Source organism: Meles meles, chromosome 5, assembly GCF_922984935.1.
Source record: "Meles meles chromosome 5, mMelMel3.1 paternal haplotype, whole genome shotgun sequence".
Classification (NCBI taxonomy): domain Eukaryota; kingdom Metazoa; phylum Chordata; class Mammalia; order Carnivora; family Mustelidae; genus Meles; species Meles meles.
The window spans coordinates 55243991-55262500 of record NC_060070.1 but is presented as its reverse complement, the minus strand read 5'-3'; the positions used below and the strand labels follow the sequence as shown (position 1 = coordinate 55262500).

Here is an 18510-nt window from a genome sequence, read left to right as displayed (position 1 = left end):
TGGTTTTGCTTTCATTTCTGTGGAGTAGATTTGTATACTGCTCTGTAAAGGCAGGGGTAAGAGCTCAGTTGCTCTTGAGTTTCTATTTCATGTGTGGGAGATTTTTTTTACGCAAGTTAAAAGGAGGCATGTAAGGAATTGAGATGACTTTGTTGTGTTATTTTAGGACTTTTTCTATTGAAATACTGCATAATATAATTTTTGAAAGAGCTTATTTATTCATTTGGAGAGAGCGTTCGTGAGCAGGGGGAAGAGCAGGAGAGAGAGAGAGAATCCTAAGCAGACGCTGTGCTGAGCATGGAGCCTGACACGGGGCCTGATCTCACGATCCTGAGACTATGACCTAAGCTGAAATCAAGAGTCAGATGCTTAACTGACTGAGCCACCCAGGCACTCCCTACATGTATAATTGTTTAGACAGTCATTAGTTTAAAACAACTTAAATAGCACTTGAATGTGCAAAACATTTAATTATATAGTATTATATGCTAATGAATATGATACTTGAATGGTTATATTTTGTTCAGCATTCAAATCATGTTTTTAATTAAGTTACAATTTTACTGTATTTGCATGAATCCATTTTACTGTTAAAAAGCTCCTAAAACGTTAGGAACAGTGACTTGGTTTGCTATCAGCTATTGCTAGTTAGAGAGCTTTTCTATCATGTTAGCAGTGAGGATTTGTAATTCAAGCATTTACGCAAAAAAATAGTTCTTCTCAAATAAAAAGGTTCAAAGGTCTGTTAGAATTGTATTAACTAATCACTTGTTAATCACGTAATATTTTAGTAGTGGTGAGAGTGTAAGCATTATCTTCTGGTTCTTAATATAAAACTTTTTATTTTGTTTTATAGAATAATAATAACCTGGATGCTTGCTGTGCCGTTCTCTCTCAGGAGAGTACAAGGTATCTTTATGGTGAAGGAGACTTGAATTTCTCGGATGACTCTGGAATTTCTGGCCTACGAAATCACATGACTTCTCTCAACTTGGACTTGCAGTCACAGAATGTTTACCACCATGGAAGAGAAGGAACTAGAATGAATGGAAGCAGGACTCTAACGCACAGCATTAGTGATGGACAACTTCAAGGTGGTCAGTCCAATAATGAACTCTTTCAACAGGAGCCACAGACAGCACCAGCTCAAGTTCCTCAAGGCTTTAATGTTTTTGGAATGTCTAGTACATCTGGTGCTTCAAATTCAGCACCACATCTTGGCTTTCAGTTAGGCAGCAAAGGAACATCTAACCTTTCTCAACAAACTCCCAGATTTAATCCCATTATGGTGACTTTAGCCCCAAATATCCAGACTGGTCGTAACACTCCCACATCTTTGCACATACATGGTGTACCTCCACCTGTACTTAACAGTCCACAGGGAAATTCTATCTATATTAGGCCTTACATTACAACTCCTAGTGGTACAACTCGACAGACGCAACAGCATTCTGGCTGGGTATCTCAGTTTAATCCTCTGAACCCGCAACAAGCCTATCAACCTTCCCAACCTGGTCCCTGGACTACTTACCCTGCATCGAATCCTATGTCACATACCTCAGCCCAGCAGCCAAACCAGCAAGGCCACCAGACCTCTCATGTCTACATGCCTATCAGCTCGCCTACTACTCCACAGCCACCAACAATTCATTCATCTGGTAGCTCACAGTCTTCTGCCCATAGCCAATATAACATTCAGAATATTTCAACAGGACCTCGAAAAAACCAGATTGAAATCAAACTTGAACCCCCACAAAGAAACAGCTCTTCAAAATTGCGTTCTTCTGGACCTCGAACCTCCAGCAGTTCGTCTTCAGTCAACAGCCAGACCTTAAATAGAAATCAGCCCACTGTTTACATAGCTGCCAGTCCCCCAAATACTGATGAGGTGATGTCCCGTAGTCAACCCAAGGTCTATATTTCAGCTAATGCTGCCCCAGGAGATGAACAGATCATGCGGAATCAGCCCACTCTCTTCATATCCACAAACTCTGGAGCATCTGCTGCCTCCAGGAATATGTCGGGGCAAGTGAGCATGGGTCCTGCCTTTATTCATCACCACCCTCCCAAAAGTCGAGCAATAGGCAGTAACTCTGCAACTTCTCCTCGAGTCGTGGTCACTCAACCCAATACAAAATATACTTTCAAAATTACAGTTTCTCCTAATAAACCCCCTGCAGTTTCACCAGGGGTGGTGTCCCCTACCTTTGAACTTACAAATCTTCTAAACCATCCTGATCATTATGTAGAAACAGAGAATATGCAGCACCTCACGGACCCTGCTTTAGCACATGTGGATAGAATAAGTGAAGCACGGAAGTTGAGTATGGGATCTGATGATGCTGCCTACACTCAAGGTAATGACACTGAAGGTGGGGTCACTTTCCATGCTGGGCTTTTTGGTGTCCGTTTGATTTCACATGTAGAAATGACTATCAGCATTACTAGTTCATCTTTTGTAAGTGTCAAATCATACTACTTTTAAAACCTCTGAGAGTATTTGGACAAATTGTGAATTTCATTTTTACTGCCATATAACTTAAAGTTTGAAGGATAAGGTTATCACATCTTCAGCATAATCCACCCTGGTTTGCTTACTTTCTTAATATTTTAAGACTTGCTTTTTAGTGAATTCTCTTCTCTGTGGTGTTGTCGACTTGCCTTGAAAATTTCTGCAAATAAAAATTCAGAAAAACACATTTTAGTAAGAGATTTAGGGGCCTTGGATAGTCAGTAAATCTGCCTGCTTTGACCAGGCGATTTCTCTATTCTTCCAGTATTTTCATTTTTCTAATATAATATTGTTAGTCTTATTTTATATCAAAATCTAACTTCTTGCAAGTCCTAGAATAATTTACCTTTAAGAGAGATTTTGAATTCTGTTCACAGTATGTGTTTCTTTCAGCCTCCCTTAAACATCAACTGAAGCAGCCTTTCTTTTTATTTGGAACCATGGGTAAAAACATTGATAATCCTTTTCTGAAATAGGCTAGTTGATATTGGCATAATACTAAATTATATCACTTAATTCAAGTAGAGACAACTTCTGTCTTATGTATTTTATTTGATTCCTTAAGTTACTTCAACTTCAGTAGGAAACCGTTAAACTCCTTCACATAAGAAAGGGGCGGTTCATTGTGTGTTTTCTTGTCTCTTGATGCAGTTTTGTAGATTAGCTGGGAGTCCTTTAGAGCAACGACATATCGTGGTCATTTTTGGATCCCCAGTGAGTTGTTCCAGGTATTGTAGGTTGGAAAATACTAGGTTATCACCCGTTTGCAACATGCAGCCCCATACGACCACTAGTACCACGTGTCCTCTTAAAATCTTCTAAAAATAGTGGTTTTACTGCTGAGCTTCTCAGAGGAGCCTAATTGTTTGGGCTTATTTTGTGTTTTAAACTACTATATTCTTGTGATTCTCAACTCAAGCTGGGCTGTGCTTTCAGATTTCATAAACACCTGTGGAGCTTTTCAATAAGGATGCCCAGGGCTCATCCCAGACTTGCTCAGTTAGAATCTCTGAATGATGAAATCTAGGTGTGCAGGTGTGTTTTAAAGGTCCATGGGTGATTCTGATTGCACTAGAAATTGTGCTAAAACTGGACGCATTTTTTAGTTTCAGTCAGTACATGAATTTTTAATACACCATTATTAATTTTCCTGATATTTAATTCCTGTTCTTCCACAGTCCTCTTCTCTTTCTCTCCTCCCATCAAAATAGCAGCTTTCCTGTTTTTAGATACTTGCTGTTTCTTAAATTGTTGTATGAAGATAATTTGATAAAGGGAATTTTCCACTGAAATGGACATAATCACATTTAACTAGAGTTTGAATATAAAGCGTTGCTTAAACTTGTTACCTCCAGTTTCTCTCATTGTCTTTCGAATCTACTCCAGGCAGGATTTTACCCACTATAGTCACCCAGAATGCTATCAAGGTCAAGAGTGACAGCATTGTTACAAAACCTACGGTCTCCTTTCAGCCCTCAACTTCCTTGATGTATGTATCAGCAGCATTTGCCAGTCAAGCACCCTCTTCACTGTGAAACATTTTGTTCATTCGACTTCTAGGATACTACTCTAGAATTTCCACCGCTCTTTTTATTCTTTGCTGATTCTCCCTCCCTCATCTCTTACCTCTTTATCCTTCCACTTCTCAAGAAACGAGATCAAAACCTCAAAGCTTAATCCTTAGGCCTTTCTCTTTTCTGTCTGTACCATTCCCTAGGTGATCTCATTCAGTATCATGATTCTAAATATTATGTGCTAATGCTGGAGTGCCTGGGTGGCTCAGTTAAGCATCCCACACTTGATTTCTGCTCGGGTTGTGATCTCAAGGTCATGGGAACAAATCCCACGTTGGACTCCGTGCTCAGCGCAATCTACCTAGAGATTCTCTCTCTTCCTCTATCCCTCCCCTGTTGGCGCGTGCACACACTCCCTCTCTCTCTAGATAAAATCTTTTTAAAATAATAAAAATAAATAAATATCATGTGCTAATGATTCCCCAATTTATAACTCTAACCTGAACTTATTCCCCGAATTTCAAGCCAGTCTATTTAAGTAGTTATTTAATATCTCCATTTGAATGTTTACTAGGCATCTCAAAATTTCTGTATCTGCAGTACCTCCTAACATTCCCCCAGCTTACTCTTCCTGTGATCAGTCCTCCCATCTCAGTTAGTGGCAACTTAAATTTTTTAGTGCTTAGGCCAGGTACTTCAAAAACACCCTTGAGTCCTTCTTTCTTTCATATTTCACATTTAATTTGACAGTAAAATATGTCAACTCTAACCTTTAAGGTGTTATCAAAAGTTTTCTTTCTTCTTACCATGCCATGTCACCATTATGATCTGAGCTACCATCATCTCTCAAGTGGATTATTGCAGTAGCCTACCTGCTTTCACTCTTGCTTCCTTGTGGTCTTTTTTCAACTCAGCAGCCAGAGAGACTCGTTAAAAAAAAAGAATGAGATTCTCTCACTCCTCTGCAGATGATGGCTGTTACATTCAGAGTAAAAGCTATGAAGCCTTACAGGACCCACTACCCATCCCTCATCTCTTTTCCTTCTGCTTACCACTTCAGTCACTGTTCCAGCCCTGTTGGCATTCCTTGAACATGGAAGGCATGCCTTAGGATCTTCATACTTGGCTGTTTTCTCTGTCTCAAATTCTCTTCTCCCAGAATCCACGCTTACCTCCCTTCAGATCTTTATTCAAATGTCACCTTCACCTCTTCCCTGAGATTATCTCTGATCTTCCTATCTTAATCTCCACCCAGCATTTCCTATCTCCTTCCTTGCTTATATTTGCTTAGAGAGGGGAGAAATGAATAATATTAAGACATAATAGCTAATACCTACTAAAAGTTTACTATGTGCTAGGCAGTTTTCTGAATGCCCATTCATTTCTCACAACAAGTATAAAGTAGACACTAGTATTATTCCTATTTTCAGATTAAAACACTTAGGAACAGAGGCCACCTGCATGATTCAGTCAGTTAAGCGTCCAGATCTTGATTTTGACTCAGGTCATGATCTCGGGGTCACAAGATCAAGCCCCACATCGGCCTCCATACTGAGCATGGAGCTCGCTCTGAATTATCTTCTCTCTTATTTATTTATTTATTTATTTATTTATTTATTTATGTACATACTGGGTAAGTAAGAACCTTGCCAAAGGACAAATAACAGTCAACAGCATTGTAATATCTTTCCACATTTTCAAAATAAACCCTCTGGAAAAATGCTTCAAGTTTGTCTTGTAGCTTCACATAACCCCTGGTACATCATTGTGGGGACCACGTGTGCCCCAGTTTAAGAAGCTAAAAGATCACTCAATGAAAAGTAAAACAAAAACAGGCAGCTATAGGGAAAGAAATCACAACATATGGTTGTAATTAGAACAATTTGAAAAATAAATACCCTGGAGTGGTATAGGGAACACCTTCTAAAGGCACCTAAAGGTTAAAAAAAAAGAAAGATAAAAAAATTGCTGATGAGTGCAGGCTCTGGTCTGAGAGCTCAAAGTCTACCCAAATAGCAAATAGCAGGGTTCCTCAGAATCTGCCATTCAGATTACTTCTCTTCACTAACAGCCTTCAGAACATTTAAACAACCATGCTCACTTTCTTTAAACATACCTACATGTGAAATTATGAATTTCATAACATCTGTGTGGCCGTGCACCCTTGTATTTTCTCTGTGCATGCACACTGTATTGGGGAGACACTGTTCTGCAGCCTTCCATCTTGTTTCCTTCTGTTTCATATGGAACTGCTGTTGTTGACCCAGATATATGCGTATCCAGTGACAAAATTTTGATTTAGTTTTTGGTTTGTTTTTTTTTTTTTTTTTGACTCGGTTCTATTAGTATCAAAGGAGTGTTCTTTTCTGAAAATCTTTTTTTTTAAAAAAGATTTTATTTATTTATTTGATAACAAGAGAGATCACAAGTAGACAGAGAGGCAGACAGCGGGGAGAGGGTGGGAAGCAGGCTCCCCACCGAGCAGAGAGCCCGATGTGGGGCTCAATCCCAGGATCCCGAGATCATGACCCGAGCCGAAGGCAGAGGCTTAACCCACTGAGCTACCCACGTGCCCCCAAAATGCATCTTTTATGATGTTACCTTACATGTGCATGATACTCTACCGTCCCTATAGCGCTCACTACCATACCACCAGATAATACTGATCTTTAAGCAAGCATCTTTCCTCAGCTCTGATTTTTGTGGGGTGGGCAATAAAGAGAAAAGCAATCTCTCTTCCTCCTGCAGTGAAATTGATCTTTCTATAGTTCCTGGAACATAACTGTTTCCAAGTAGGAAAAGAAGCTGAGTCGGGTACTAGAGTCATAGGAAAATATTTTTCTCAGACTGAGGAGGGAACATACATAAATACATTTGGTAAACAAAATGCATTATTTTTCATTTGTATTTCATATAACATTTAAAATCTACAATAAAACATTTCAAAAATGAGAATTTCTGTTTTAAAAAGATACATTGTTGGATATGCCCTCTGCTATAGAATGAGCAGAAGAAAAAGAGGTAAATTAATAAAACTTCTACCACGATCCTGCTTATTTCTCCACCAAATCTCCCACTGCCACTGCTAAAGGAAATAAATTGCACTTGAGTCTTTAAACTACCACAGGAACCAGAGACACAAATGATTGCCCAATAGAAAAAACAAATTCAGGTTTGAGAGAAGTTCCATTTCATAGTCTATGGATATGAAGAAGACTCTTATTTTACCTGCTAAGAAGAACAAAGATTGAAGCGAAAATTGCTCAGCAGCAGTAAGATTACTGTGTGGCCAAATGGCTACATTTACCCCCCTTCAGTTATACTACCTGACTACCTAACTTCTGAAAGTACCAGTAAATACCTGATTATTCACTGTATTCTGAGGCTTTCTCATGTTTTCTTTTCATAGAAGTATGTTCTTAGTAACACTGGCAACTGCTATGATGTGGAGAACAAATGCTTCACTCATTCAAACCAGTTTTCATGGCCAGGGGAAAAAGGCCTGCTTTCTATGCTAGAAGCTCTTACAAACTACCACTGCTGCCAAGAAATGATTTCTTCTCTGTTATTTCTACACAAATCCATCTGTGCGGTGTTAAAAGTTACATATATAAGGTCATAAACATTTTTAATGATACTTCAGTACTTTCCTTCCAGTTATATTTATAGTCCTGTCATATTGTTAAGCAGTAGCCTTGACTTTGAACCTAAAATAGAAAAACAAATAAGAAAACTTAAGACATGAAAATGAGCTTCTTGGACTTTGTATTTCTCATTCCTTGTCATTTTTTTTTTTTTAAGATTTTATTTATTTGACAGAAATCACAAGAGAGGCAGGCAGAGAGAGAGGAAGGGAAGCAGGCTCTCAGCTGAGCAGAGAGCCCGATGCGGGACTCGATCCCAGGACCCTGAGATCATGACCTGAGCCGAAGGCAGCGGCTTAACCCACTGAGCCACCCAGGTGCCCCGTCATTTTTTTTTAATCAGTGCTTCTCTCCAAATCACACCACCTTTCTGTTTAATAAGATTTAATAAAAATGCTTAATCATGACAAAAATTGAGAAAGCTAAATATTCTTTCCAAGAGGAGATACAACTTCAGTTAGTTCAGATTTTTTAATTTGCCTTTTGCCTTTATTTTATGCACCTGCTGATTGGAAATGTCTTTTTTGACTTACTGTGTTGACCTCGAGATTATGTTAAGTATATTAAATCAAAGTGAAGCTTAATTGACATCAACCTGTACAGAATTTTCATAGTTTCTTCCCAATCTCGAGACTAACTGCCTTTTTAAATTTGAAATAAATCTCAGGATTGGAAGACTTTAAAATTCATCTCACATTCTTCAAAGGTTATCTAATCCATTTGCTTATCCAACACCTTAATCCTACAAGGTCCACAGTAAGTATGAATCCATTCTGTACATGCTTGCATAGCTGAAGAACACTGCACCCTTCTAGCAAGTTATTTCCTATATTAAACTGACCTTTTTAAAAAGTATTATGCAACATACACATATGATAAAAGAAATTTCAACCCCCCAAAAAAGGAAGGTAGAATAAAAATGGGTCTTCTTTCAGCCCCTGCCTTAATCCTTCCACCAGCCCTCCTAACACTTAATTATCAGAGGTAACCTCCATTAGCCATCTTTATCCTCCTTGGCTTCATAATCACAGGCGCACACACACCCCTTCTGTAATGGGGATACACTATCCATACATGGTGTGTATACATGAATACACATATGCAGGATTTTATCATCTACATACCATATGGTATGTATAACACTGTAGAGAGAGACGACACAGTTTTTGCTTAACATCTTAAGATCATTGCATTTCGGCATGTACAAATCTGTCTCATTCTTCCTTAAAAAGTTTAGTCATGGAGCACCTCGGTGGCTCAGTTAAAAGGTTTAGTTATTATTTTAATAGCTTTATTAAAATAGAGTTAATCCCATGAAGTTCACTTATTACGATGTACAAATCATTGATTTTTGGTATAGTCGCTTACATGCCACCAGAAACAACCAATGTTAAACATTCTTCTTCCCTCAGGAAGAAACTCCACACCCTTTAGCCATCACCTGCCTGTCCCATTACCTCCAGCCCTCATCCTAAGCAACCACTCATCTACGTCTAGATTTACATTTTCTGGATACTTCATATAAATGAGATTATATAATACATAGTTCTCTGTGACTGGCTTTTTTCACCTAGCGTAATGTTTTAGAAGTTCATCCATGTTGTAGCATATGTTAGTACTTCATTCCTTTTTATAGCCGAATAATGGGCTACTGTAGAGAGATACACTACGTTTTCGTTTGTTCGTTCATCAGTTGATGGACATTTAGTTATTTCCATCTTCCGGCTATTACGAATAATGCTACTGTAAACAGTCATGTACACTTTTTTGTGGACATTTGTTTTTATATCTCTTGGACATATACTGGGAGTGGAATTCCTGATTCACATGGTAATTCTATGTTTAACCACTGAGGAACTGCCAGACTGTTTTCCAAAGTGACTGCACCATTTGGCAGATTCCACCAGCTTGTATATGAGGATTTTGATTTCTCTACATTGTCAACAATATTTGCCATTGTTTGACTTTGAATCTTGCCATCCCATTAACTGTATAGTCTTATCTCCTTGTGGTTTTCAGTTGCATTTCTCTGATGGCTAATGACATTGAAGGTTACTACAGGTGTTTATTGGCCATTTGTCTATTTTCTTTGTAGAAATATCTACTTATATCCTGTGCCCCCATTTAAATTGAGTAATTTGCCCTTTTTTACTGAGCTGTGTGAATTCTTTGTGCATTCTAAATGTCTCATATGATTTGTAATTATTTTTCCCTATTCTGTAAATTTTCTTTTTTTTTTTTTTTCCTTTTTTTAAGTAAGCTCTACACCCAACATGGGCTTAAACTTACAACCCCCGCAATCAAGAGTTGCATGCTCTACCGACTGAGCCAGCCAGGCACCCCTTCTTTCTATTTTCTTAATAGTGCTCTTTGCAGCACAAAAGTTTTTAATTTAGCTACAGTCCAACTTATTTATTTTGCTGTTTCTCCTTTCATTGCTCATGTTTTTGGTGTCATATCTAAGAATCAGTTGCCAAATCAGAGGTCATGAGAATTACTCCTATGTTTTCTCCCAAGAGTTTGATAGTTTTAATGCTCATGTTTTGATCTTTGATGTATTTTGAGTTAATTTCTATATACTAGTATGAGGTAAGGGCCTAACTTCATTCTTTCACGTGACTTATCCAGATATCCCAGCACCATCTGTTGAAAAGACTTTTCTTTCCTCACTGAATGGTCTTGGCACCCTCATAGAAAATCAGTTCACGTTAAGCACATCGGTTTATTTCTAGACTCTTAATTATTTTTCATTGATCTTTATGTCTACCTTTATGCCAGTACTATACTGATTGATTATTGTTACTTTGTGGTAAGTTTTGAAATTGAGACATGTAAATTCTGCATTGTTCTTTTTCAAGATTATTTTGGCTATTTGTGGTCTCTTGTTCCATATAAATTTTAGAATCAACTTGTCAATTTCTACAGAGAAGTCAGCTGGGATTCTGATAGGAATTGCACTAAAATATTTTTCTACATATACTTGATTTAAAAAAAAAAAAAAAACAGTCAAAACAAAAGGGTATGTACTGAAAAGTTGCCCTCACCAGAGACAACCAATAGCTATTCACAAATAATTCATTTTGTATTTTTCTAAAAATTGAAACTGTCTACCAAGCACATATATATACATTTATATATATACACACATATTTACACCTCTTTTTGTACAAATACAGCATTTTTCTTTTTGTCTTTGTCATTTTTTTGTCTGTCTCTTTGAGACTATTCCATGTGAGCAGGTGCAGATCTCTTTTCTTAAAAAATGGCTGCGTAGTATTTTGTACCATAATCCATAACCAAGCCTTTCTTGATAGATAGACCTTAAGGTCTTGTTTTTACAAACTGCTGCAGTAAAAGTCCTGTACATACGTATTTATGCCCGTGTCCAAGTATGTTGGCAGAAGAGATTAGATTACCAGGAGTGGAACTGCTGTGTCAAAGGATATGTGTATTTTTAATTTTGATAGATATATCATTTAGCCTTGGTTATGCTTCAGTAACAAACTGGGCTTTAACAACCAAGGTTTATCTCTAGCTCACTTGCCACTATAGATTAGCTAGTGGGCTCTGTTCTGTATCATCCTCACTTAAGGACCCAGGTTGAGGGAAGCTCCATTTCATGCCTCCATGAGTGGTCAGGCAAGACAAAAGAAATACAGCAAATCGGTACTGATTCCTTAAGTTTCTACCCTGACATATTACTCTTCAGTAAAGCAAGTTACTGAGCCACATCTAACCACATCTGATTGCTAGAGAATGGGGAGGCATAATTCTACTATACATACCCGGAAGGCAGAGAGCCAGAAATATTTGGTGAAGGACACCAATGACTACTACAGAACATGTTGCCAATTTCAAGACTCTGTCCACCAGTTTATACTCTCATTTGTAATTAGGGAACACTTTTGGAAACATTTATAAGGATGTTCCTTTCTTCCCTCCCCTACCCATCACTGTGTAGGTGATTGAAAAATATGTATATATCTTTGTCAGTCTAGCAAGCTAAAATGTATTGTTTTGGATTTTTAAAAAATGCATCTTTAAATATGAGTGAGATTGAGCATCTTTTCCTGTATTAATTTTTAAGCCATTTATATTTTGTGAACTTGCCTGTTTTTGTGGGATACCTGGTCTGTTTTTTTCTAATACATGATTACTTTTAACTTGATCAATAAATTTTTTTGTTTTATAATTTTTTTTTTACTTTTGTATATTCAAATTTGCCAATCTTTTTTTTTCCTTTCTGGTTTCTGGGGTTTATGTCTTATTTAGAAACTAGCCCTTCAGGGCACCTGGGTGGCTCAGGGGGTTAAAGCCTCTGCCTTCAGCTCAGGTCATGGTCTCAGGGTCCTGGGATTGAGCCCCCGCATTGGGCTCTCTGCTCAGCAGGGAGCCTGTTTCCTCCCTCTCTCTCTCTCTGCCTACTTGTGGTCTCTGTCTGTCAAATAAATAAAATCTTTTAAAAAAGAAAAAAGAAAGAAACTAGCCGTTCACAACATTCCAGTATTTCAAAAGACCAGAAATCTTGCACATACCTTCTCATAAATTATAGTGATAGTCTTTGAAACTATATAGAACTGGCCTCATTTCTCTTACCTGTGGCAACCCTTCAAAAGCTTGAAAATAACTACCATATTCCCCCTTTGAAAGGATAAGCCTTTTTAAACTATAAATGTCCCCAGTTTCTTTAATGGTTCATCCATTTGTATTTCTTGGAGGCTCTTTTGGCTTCTCTAAGGCCTGGTTTTCTTCTTCTCTAAAACAAAAATTTTAGATAGTATCTGTATCTTAATGCTATAAGATTGCATTTAGGATCTTACTTATGTAAAAATTAGGCCAAAAAAAGTGTTTATCTAGCAGAAGTCTCATACTCCTCTATTATTAAAATGAAGTATAAGTAATTTAAGTCTTAAAAATAATTACAGGAGTTAAGCCTCATTCCTCATAGCTTTGTTATTTCTCTTATCCAGATTACAGGCCTAGTTGCAGCACTGTTGAAAGATCTGATTTGAGACTCTCCTTAAAAATGGCAAAGTAGATGAAAACATCAAGATGTTTATTTTAATGAGTAATTGCCATCTTTGAATCCTTTGTGACTCCATCACTAAACAAGTGACAATAATTACATATTAGCATATAAAACAATACCCCTGCTGTCAACAGTTAGAGTCTAGAAAAGTCTTGGTTTATTTTAGAAGCTGACATTGTACCTTGTTAGGTACAGTCACTTAGGCATGTACCTGACTTAGGCATATAAAATCATTATGACAGACAAAACTATAAAAGACATTAGGAATAAATACCTGTTGTTTCCAATGTTTCCAATGACAAATTTCTCTCTCTCCTCTCTCCTTCTTTTGTAATAAGCCCAAGATCTTTGTATCCATAAATACCTGTTATACTTTCCAGTGGCAAAGGTATTCTTTTAATATGTGCACTGCATTCTCCGCCTTTTTTTTTTTTTAAACTTTTGGAGAAATTAGATGTTATTTACACTATTAAATACCTAAAATTAGTAAAGCTAACATCATCTGAAACTTGAGGTGTGTTTTTCTAATTACAAATAAAGTTGAGTAAGAAGTTGTTTCCATCGCTCACTGGAAGTTGACAAAAGCTGGGTAAAGACTAAGCTTTCTAAAACTGCTACTTAAAAGAAATGCCTGAAGGAGTGGCTTAAGGGCCCTAGTATTTGAATTAACTAATAGTTATTTTAACAACCACAAGAGGGAGTTGCATGCTTAAATTACCTTTATCTACTAAAATGTAATTCTGACTGAAAGAGGATGTCAAAAGGTACTGAATTTTTTTTCTCTATTATTCATCTTCCCCTTTTTTGTATTTTAAAGGTAAAGTAGATAGGTTTAGAAAACAAAGTCAATGTGAGATCGAGATGTTAAATACATAAGTTATTTTATTTTCTTGGTAGAACTGACATATAAAAATAAGCTACCTTTCTGCATTGTGAGCAACCTAGAAGTCTTGCCATATTTCAAAATGTATTCAGTTGCGCTGTGATAAATACTAAAGGTAAACATTCAAGGAAACTCTAAAATAAATTTCATGTTTTTGTTTTATTAATATTTCTCTTAGACCAAAAATTAGTATTTTACTCTGTCATTCATTTAAAGTCAAATTGTCATTATTTTACATTTAACAGATATTTATCAAGTGCCTACAGTTGTCAGGGCTTAAAACTAGATACCCCGTGGTACAAAACTAAATTCGGTGTTTACTCTCAAGGAGCTTGAGGTTTAGTTGAGAGATGTATTTAATAATGAAAACTCAAAAATGCTGCATTTTTTCCAAGTGTAAAATGAAATGAACAAAAAAAGAAAGTTTCTCCTTTAGTGCGATATTGATTTATAAATACAAAGTAATAATATATAAGCTCTTGAAATAGTTCAACTTTGTTTCCTTCCTTGACACTTTACTCATGGTATTATTTAATGTCCTTTGAACAGGGAGTATAGAAATTGACTTAAATTCCTTAACTATTAAAATTATCTTGGGAGTGCCTGAGTGGCTCAGTTGGTTAAGCATCTGACTCTTCAGCCCAGGTCTTCAAGGCCAGGGTTATAAATTCAAGTCCTGCACTGGGCTTCACATCCAATCCAGAAAATCTTGGATTCCAGAATGGTAAAAATGTAATTAATGTGTTTTTGGCTGAATGAAATACTGTTACAATGCAAATGTCACAAATAAAACTAAAGCAGTCTTTACCATTGCCTTATTGTAGTAACTACTCATATATGACTGGATGTTATTTTACCAAGGTATACATGCTTGTATACATTTATATATACTTTATAGTATCTTATAAATATAGTATAGTTATAGTAGCTATATACCTATAGTATACTATAGTACCTTATAAATAAAGTATAATTAAAAAATATAAATATGTATCTTCTGTACATAGACGCAATTATGTATCTAGGTTTAGGTTTATCTATAAATTATCCTTGTTCCACAGTGAACTCCTTCAGTTTAAAGGCTAGTGTTTTCTTTCAGTTCTGAAAAACCCCTCCTGATTCCTGTTTCTCCATTGTCTCTTTCTAGAACTTCTCTTATACAACTATTTGACTTCCTAGACCAGCCTTCTGTTCCTCATCGTTAATCCTCAAATATTCTACCTCCTTATCTTTCCTGTTCTGTAATTGAGTATACTTCCTTAATTTTTGTTCAGATACGACGTTTTCATTTCGGCAAATGCTGTTTTTAATTACTAAGAGCTAGTTCTCTAATTCTTTTCTCACCACGGATTGTTTTATGGGTATGTGAATATCATAGATCACTTAATGATGCTAATTAGGATTTAAGTTTTTGTCTATCTCCTGAATTATCTCTGCTTAATCTGGGTTCAATCTTTCTCTTTATCTAGATCTTTTACATGTCAGATGTTACTGAAATATGTGGTGATCCATGGCTGTTGATTTATATATAAGAATGAAGGACTGTGAAAGCTAACTCCATTAGGTAGAGCCTGATTCAGACCAAAAGTGTCTTTATAAAAATACTATAATTGGGGCACCCAGGTGGCTCGGTTGATTAAGCATCTACCTTCCGATCAGGTCATGATCTCAAGGTCCTGGGATCCAACCCTCTATCAGGCTCCCTGCTCAGCAGGGAGTCTGCTCATCCCTCTCCCTCTGCCAAACCCGGCTCCCCTGCTCCCCAACTCATGCTTTCTCTCACTCAGTCTTTCAAATAATTTTTTTTTTAAAAACCACTGTAATTAATTTTCTTCATTATGAGTGTGATAACAGTTCTTAATATATATGTACTGTATAATGGTTTATATGGTGAAAGTTAAAATTAGGAGACAGACCACAACTAGAGAACAAGAGTTCATCGGCTTTAGCTGAATTTTCATGATTTACCTTGACACCCCTCTTTTCTTTGTCATTCATCTTTCCCAGATTTCTATCTAAAAATCCCAAGCCACAAATGAAAGTGAACTAGACACATAAAAATCCAGGCCCTTAGAAGCAAGAATTGCTAAGGAAGAGAGAGTCATGTATCTTTCCTGCTATCTTCAGAGCGCTTTTTATTTTGTTTATAATTAACAGACATACTTAAGAAATCCCGAATAGTCTATAAACTACATTTGTCACTTCTAAGTAATACAGTCATTATAACTCTGCTTTAAGTTTTTGTTTTCACTGGAAAGAAATCTCTCATAAGTTCTGAGACTGTGGATTCACAGTATTTTACTTTAGGTCTTCAGTCTAATCATAGGGTGTATCTTGCCATTTTCCCCAAAGGCAGGCCATGTCATTAGCCATTATAAAAACTTCTCTCTTTATGAATGTAATATTTTTTCTATTTCAAAAACATTCTGAAGATTTACTCTTTAACTTCAAAATATCCCCACAACCTTCAGCAGCTCTGGCTCCTTCATTTCTTCTAAATCTATTTTGAATCAGATTTCTGGCTGTTGTTAAAGGATATCTCCTACTAACATTGGTCTTCTGTCTAGCTCTCAACTCTGTGGTTTACTTTCATATTTTGATAGAAACATTAAAACTATCATATTGGGGATTACTAATGGAGCTCTCTCTGACTGGAAGAGTGTTCAGCCCCTGTCCTGGAATGTATGTTCTGAGATACACTGGTTGGAAAATAAATTTGAATGTTCTTCTACGGTTTTCAAAACAAAGTTGGATGCTAGCTTCCCCCCGGCCCCGAATTTTATCATTAAGAAGGCTCTTTATCTCATATTACATACTTTGCCCTAAAGTCAATTTTTTTTTCTGAAATGGGTATTACTATACTTGGTTTAATTTGATTTTTATACTTGCCTGGTATGTCACTTTCAAAACTTCTCTAGTGGGGGCACCTGGTCACTCGGTTGGTTGGGCAACTAGCTTTCGATTTTGGCCGACATCATGATCTCGGATATCGGTGCCTGGGGATCAAGCTCCCTGTCGGGCTCTGCACTCAGCAGGGAGTCTGCTTGAGAATTCTGTCTCCCTCTGCCCCTCCCCCACCCCCCACTCCCGTACATGCCCTCTCTTCCCAAAATAAATAAATCTCTTAAGGGGGAAAAAAAAAAACTCCTCTACTGGCCAAGATTTTCTATGTGTTTTTGGTTTTCGGTAGTTTGACTATGGTGTGTCTGGTTTGTTTTGTTTTAATACTACTTGGAGATCTCTGGACTTCTTTAATCTGTGATTTGTTGTCTTTCCTTAATTTTAGAAGATATTTTCCCATTATCTCTTCAAATATTTCTTCTGACTTGTTTTTCACTGATTACATGTGTATTATTAGACTGTTTGATATTTCCTGCATCTCTTGGATGCTTTGTTCTTTTTTTCAATTTTTCCTTTGTGTTTGGGTAATTTCTGTCTCTCAAGTTCACTGATTCTTCTGTGTCCAGTGTGCTGGTAAGTCTGTTGAAGGAATCTTTTTTTTAAAGATTTTATTTATTTATTTGACTGAGAGCTGGAGGGGGAACCCAACGAAGGGGAGGGGCAGCAGGCTTCCCACTGAGGAAGGAGCCCGAGGTGGGGCTTGGTCCCAGAACCTTGGAATCATGACCTGAGCCTAAGACAGACGCTTAATGACTGAGCCACCCAGGTGCCCCTGTTGAAGGAATCCTTTATCTCTGATGCCATATTTAATTTCCAGCGTTTGACTTTTTTTTATAATTTACATTTCTCAGATTATCTCTTCATTCCTGCCTATTGTCCACCTTTTTAACTAGATCCTCTAACATATTAAACACAGTTATTTTTAAATTCCATCAGGTAGTTCTAGCATCTGGGTCATCTTTTAGTGTGGTTCTGTTGATTGCCTTATCTCTTGGTGATAAGTTAGGTTTTTCTCTTGCTTTTTCATGTGTCTTATAATTTCTTGTTGAATGCCAAATGTTGTGTGTAAAAAAAAAAAAAGAATAGACTAGATAAGTAGTATTTACACCCAGAAACAAGAACACCTCTCTTTTCTGTGGGTTATTAAAGGTCTGAGTCAGTTCAATGAGGTGCGGAGCTGGGTTTGGGTGTTGATGTTGCCTTTAGTGTACTACAGACTTTGAATATCCCCAGCAATTGACTCCTTTTATTTTGTGTCTCCTCAAGTGGTACCCAAAGCACAAAATATTTATTTTACTTTAGTCCTTTTACTCCTGACCTTTCTGTGCTATGATGAGTCTCCTTCTACTCAAACTTCCTAATATGATCAAGTCTCCACATGATCTGATAAAGGGCCAAATAGTAAATAAACTGTGTATGATTTTGCAAGCCATGCAATTTCTGTCACAGCTCTTCACTTCTGCTGTTGTTAACACAAAAACAGCCACAGACAGTAAGTAAACAAATAAGCTTGGCTGTACTCCGGTAAAACTCTTTTTCTGCAGAACAGGCAGTGGGCCGTTTTTGTCCAGTGGTCCACAGTTTGTTGACCACTTCTTTAGGGCCTTGTTCTTGCACACACACACACATCTCTCCTACCTCTATAGTGTAAGCTCCACAAGGGCAGGAATTTTTCCTGTTCATTGATTTCATAAATAGACTCTAAATATATTTTTAAAATGTGTGAGTGAATTGTTTTAAATGTGTTTCTTATGAACAGCATATAGCTAAATTTTAAAAATCTAATGTGCAGGTCTCTTGTATCTAAACAAATACATTTAATTAAATTATAGTTGTGACTGCTGATATATTTGGAATTATTCTTGTCTTAATTTTTTTATTTTCTTTTTTTTCCTTTTTTCCTTCTTTCCTGATCTGAGTTTAACCAGATAATAATAATAATTTCTCCTTTTGTTTGGTCTTAATTTAGAAACTGCATTCTGTTTAGCTTTCTCTAGTAGTGATCCCTAAATATTTAACATGTGTGT

The 18510-nt window shown here is 36.8% G+C and overlaps 1 protein-coding gene across 3 annotated transcripts in view; it reads left to right on the top strand.

The window, feature by feature from the left end:
* The window catches only part of TAB2 (TGF-beta activated kinase 1 (MAP3K7) binding protein 2), an 89734-nt gene that overhangs the window by 53964 nt on the left and 17260 nt on the right, over nt 1-18510 (top strand). For all 3 annotated transcript variants that reach the window (XM_046005553.1, XM_046005552.1, XM_046005554.1), the window contains one exon: nt 857-2357. In XM_046005553.1, the coding sequence (XP_045861509.1) occupies nt 857-2357 (1501 nt within the window). The remainder of the gene's footprint in view (nt 1-856; nt 2358-18510) is intronic.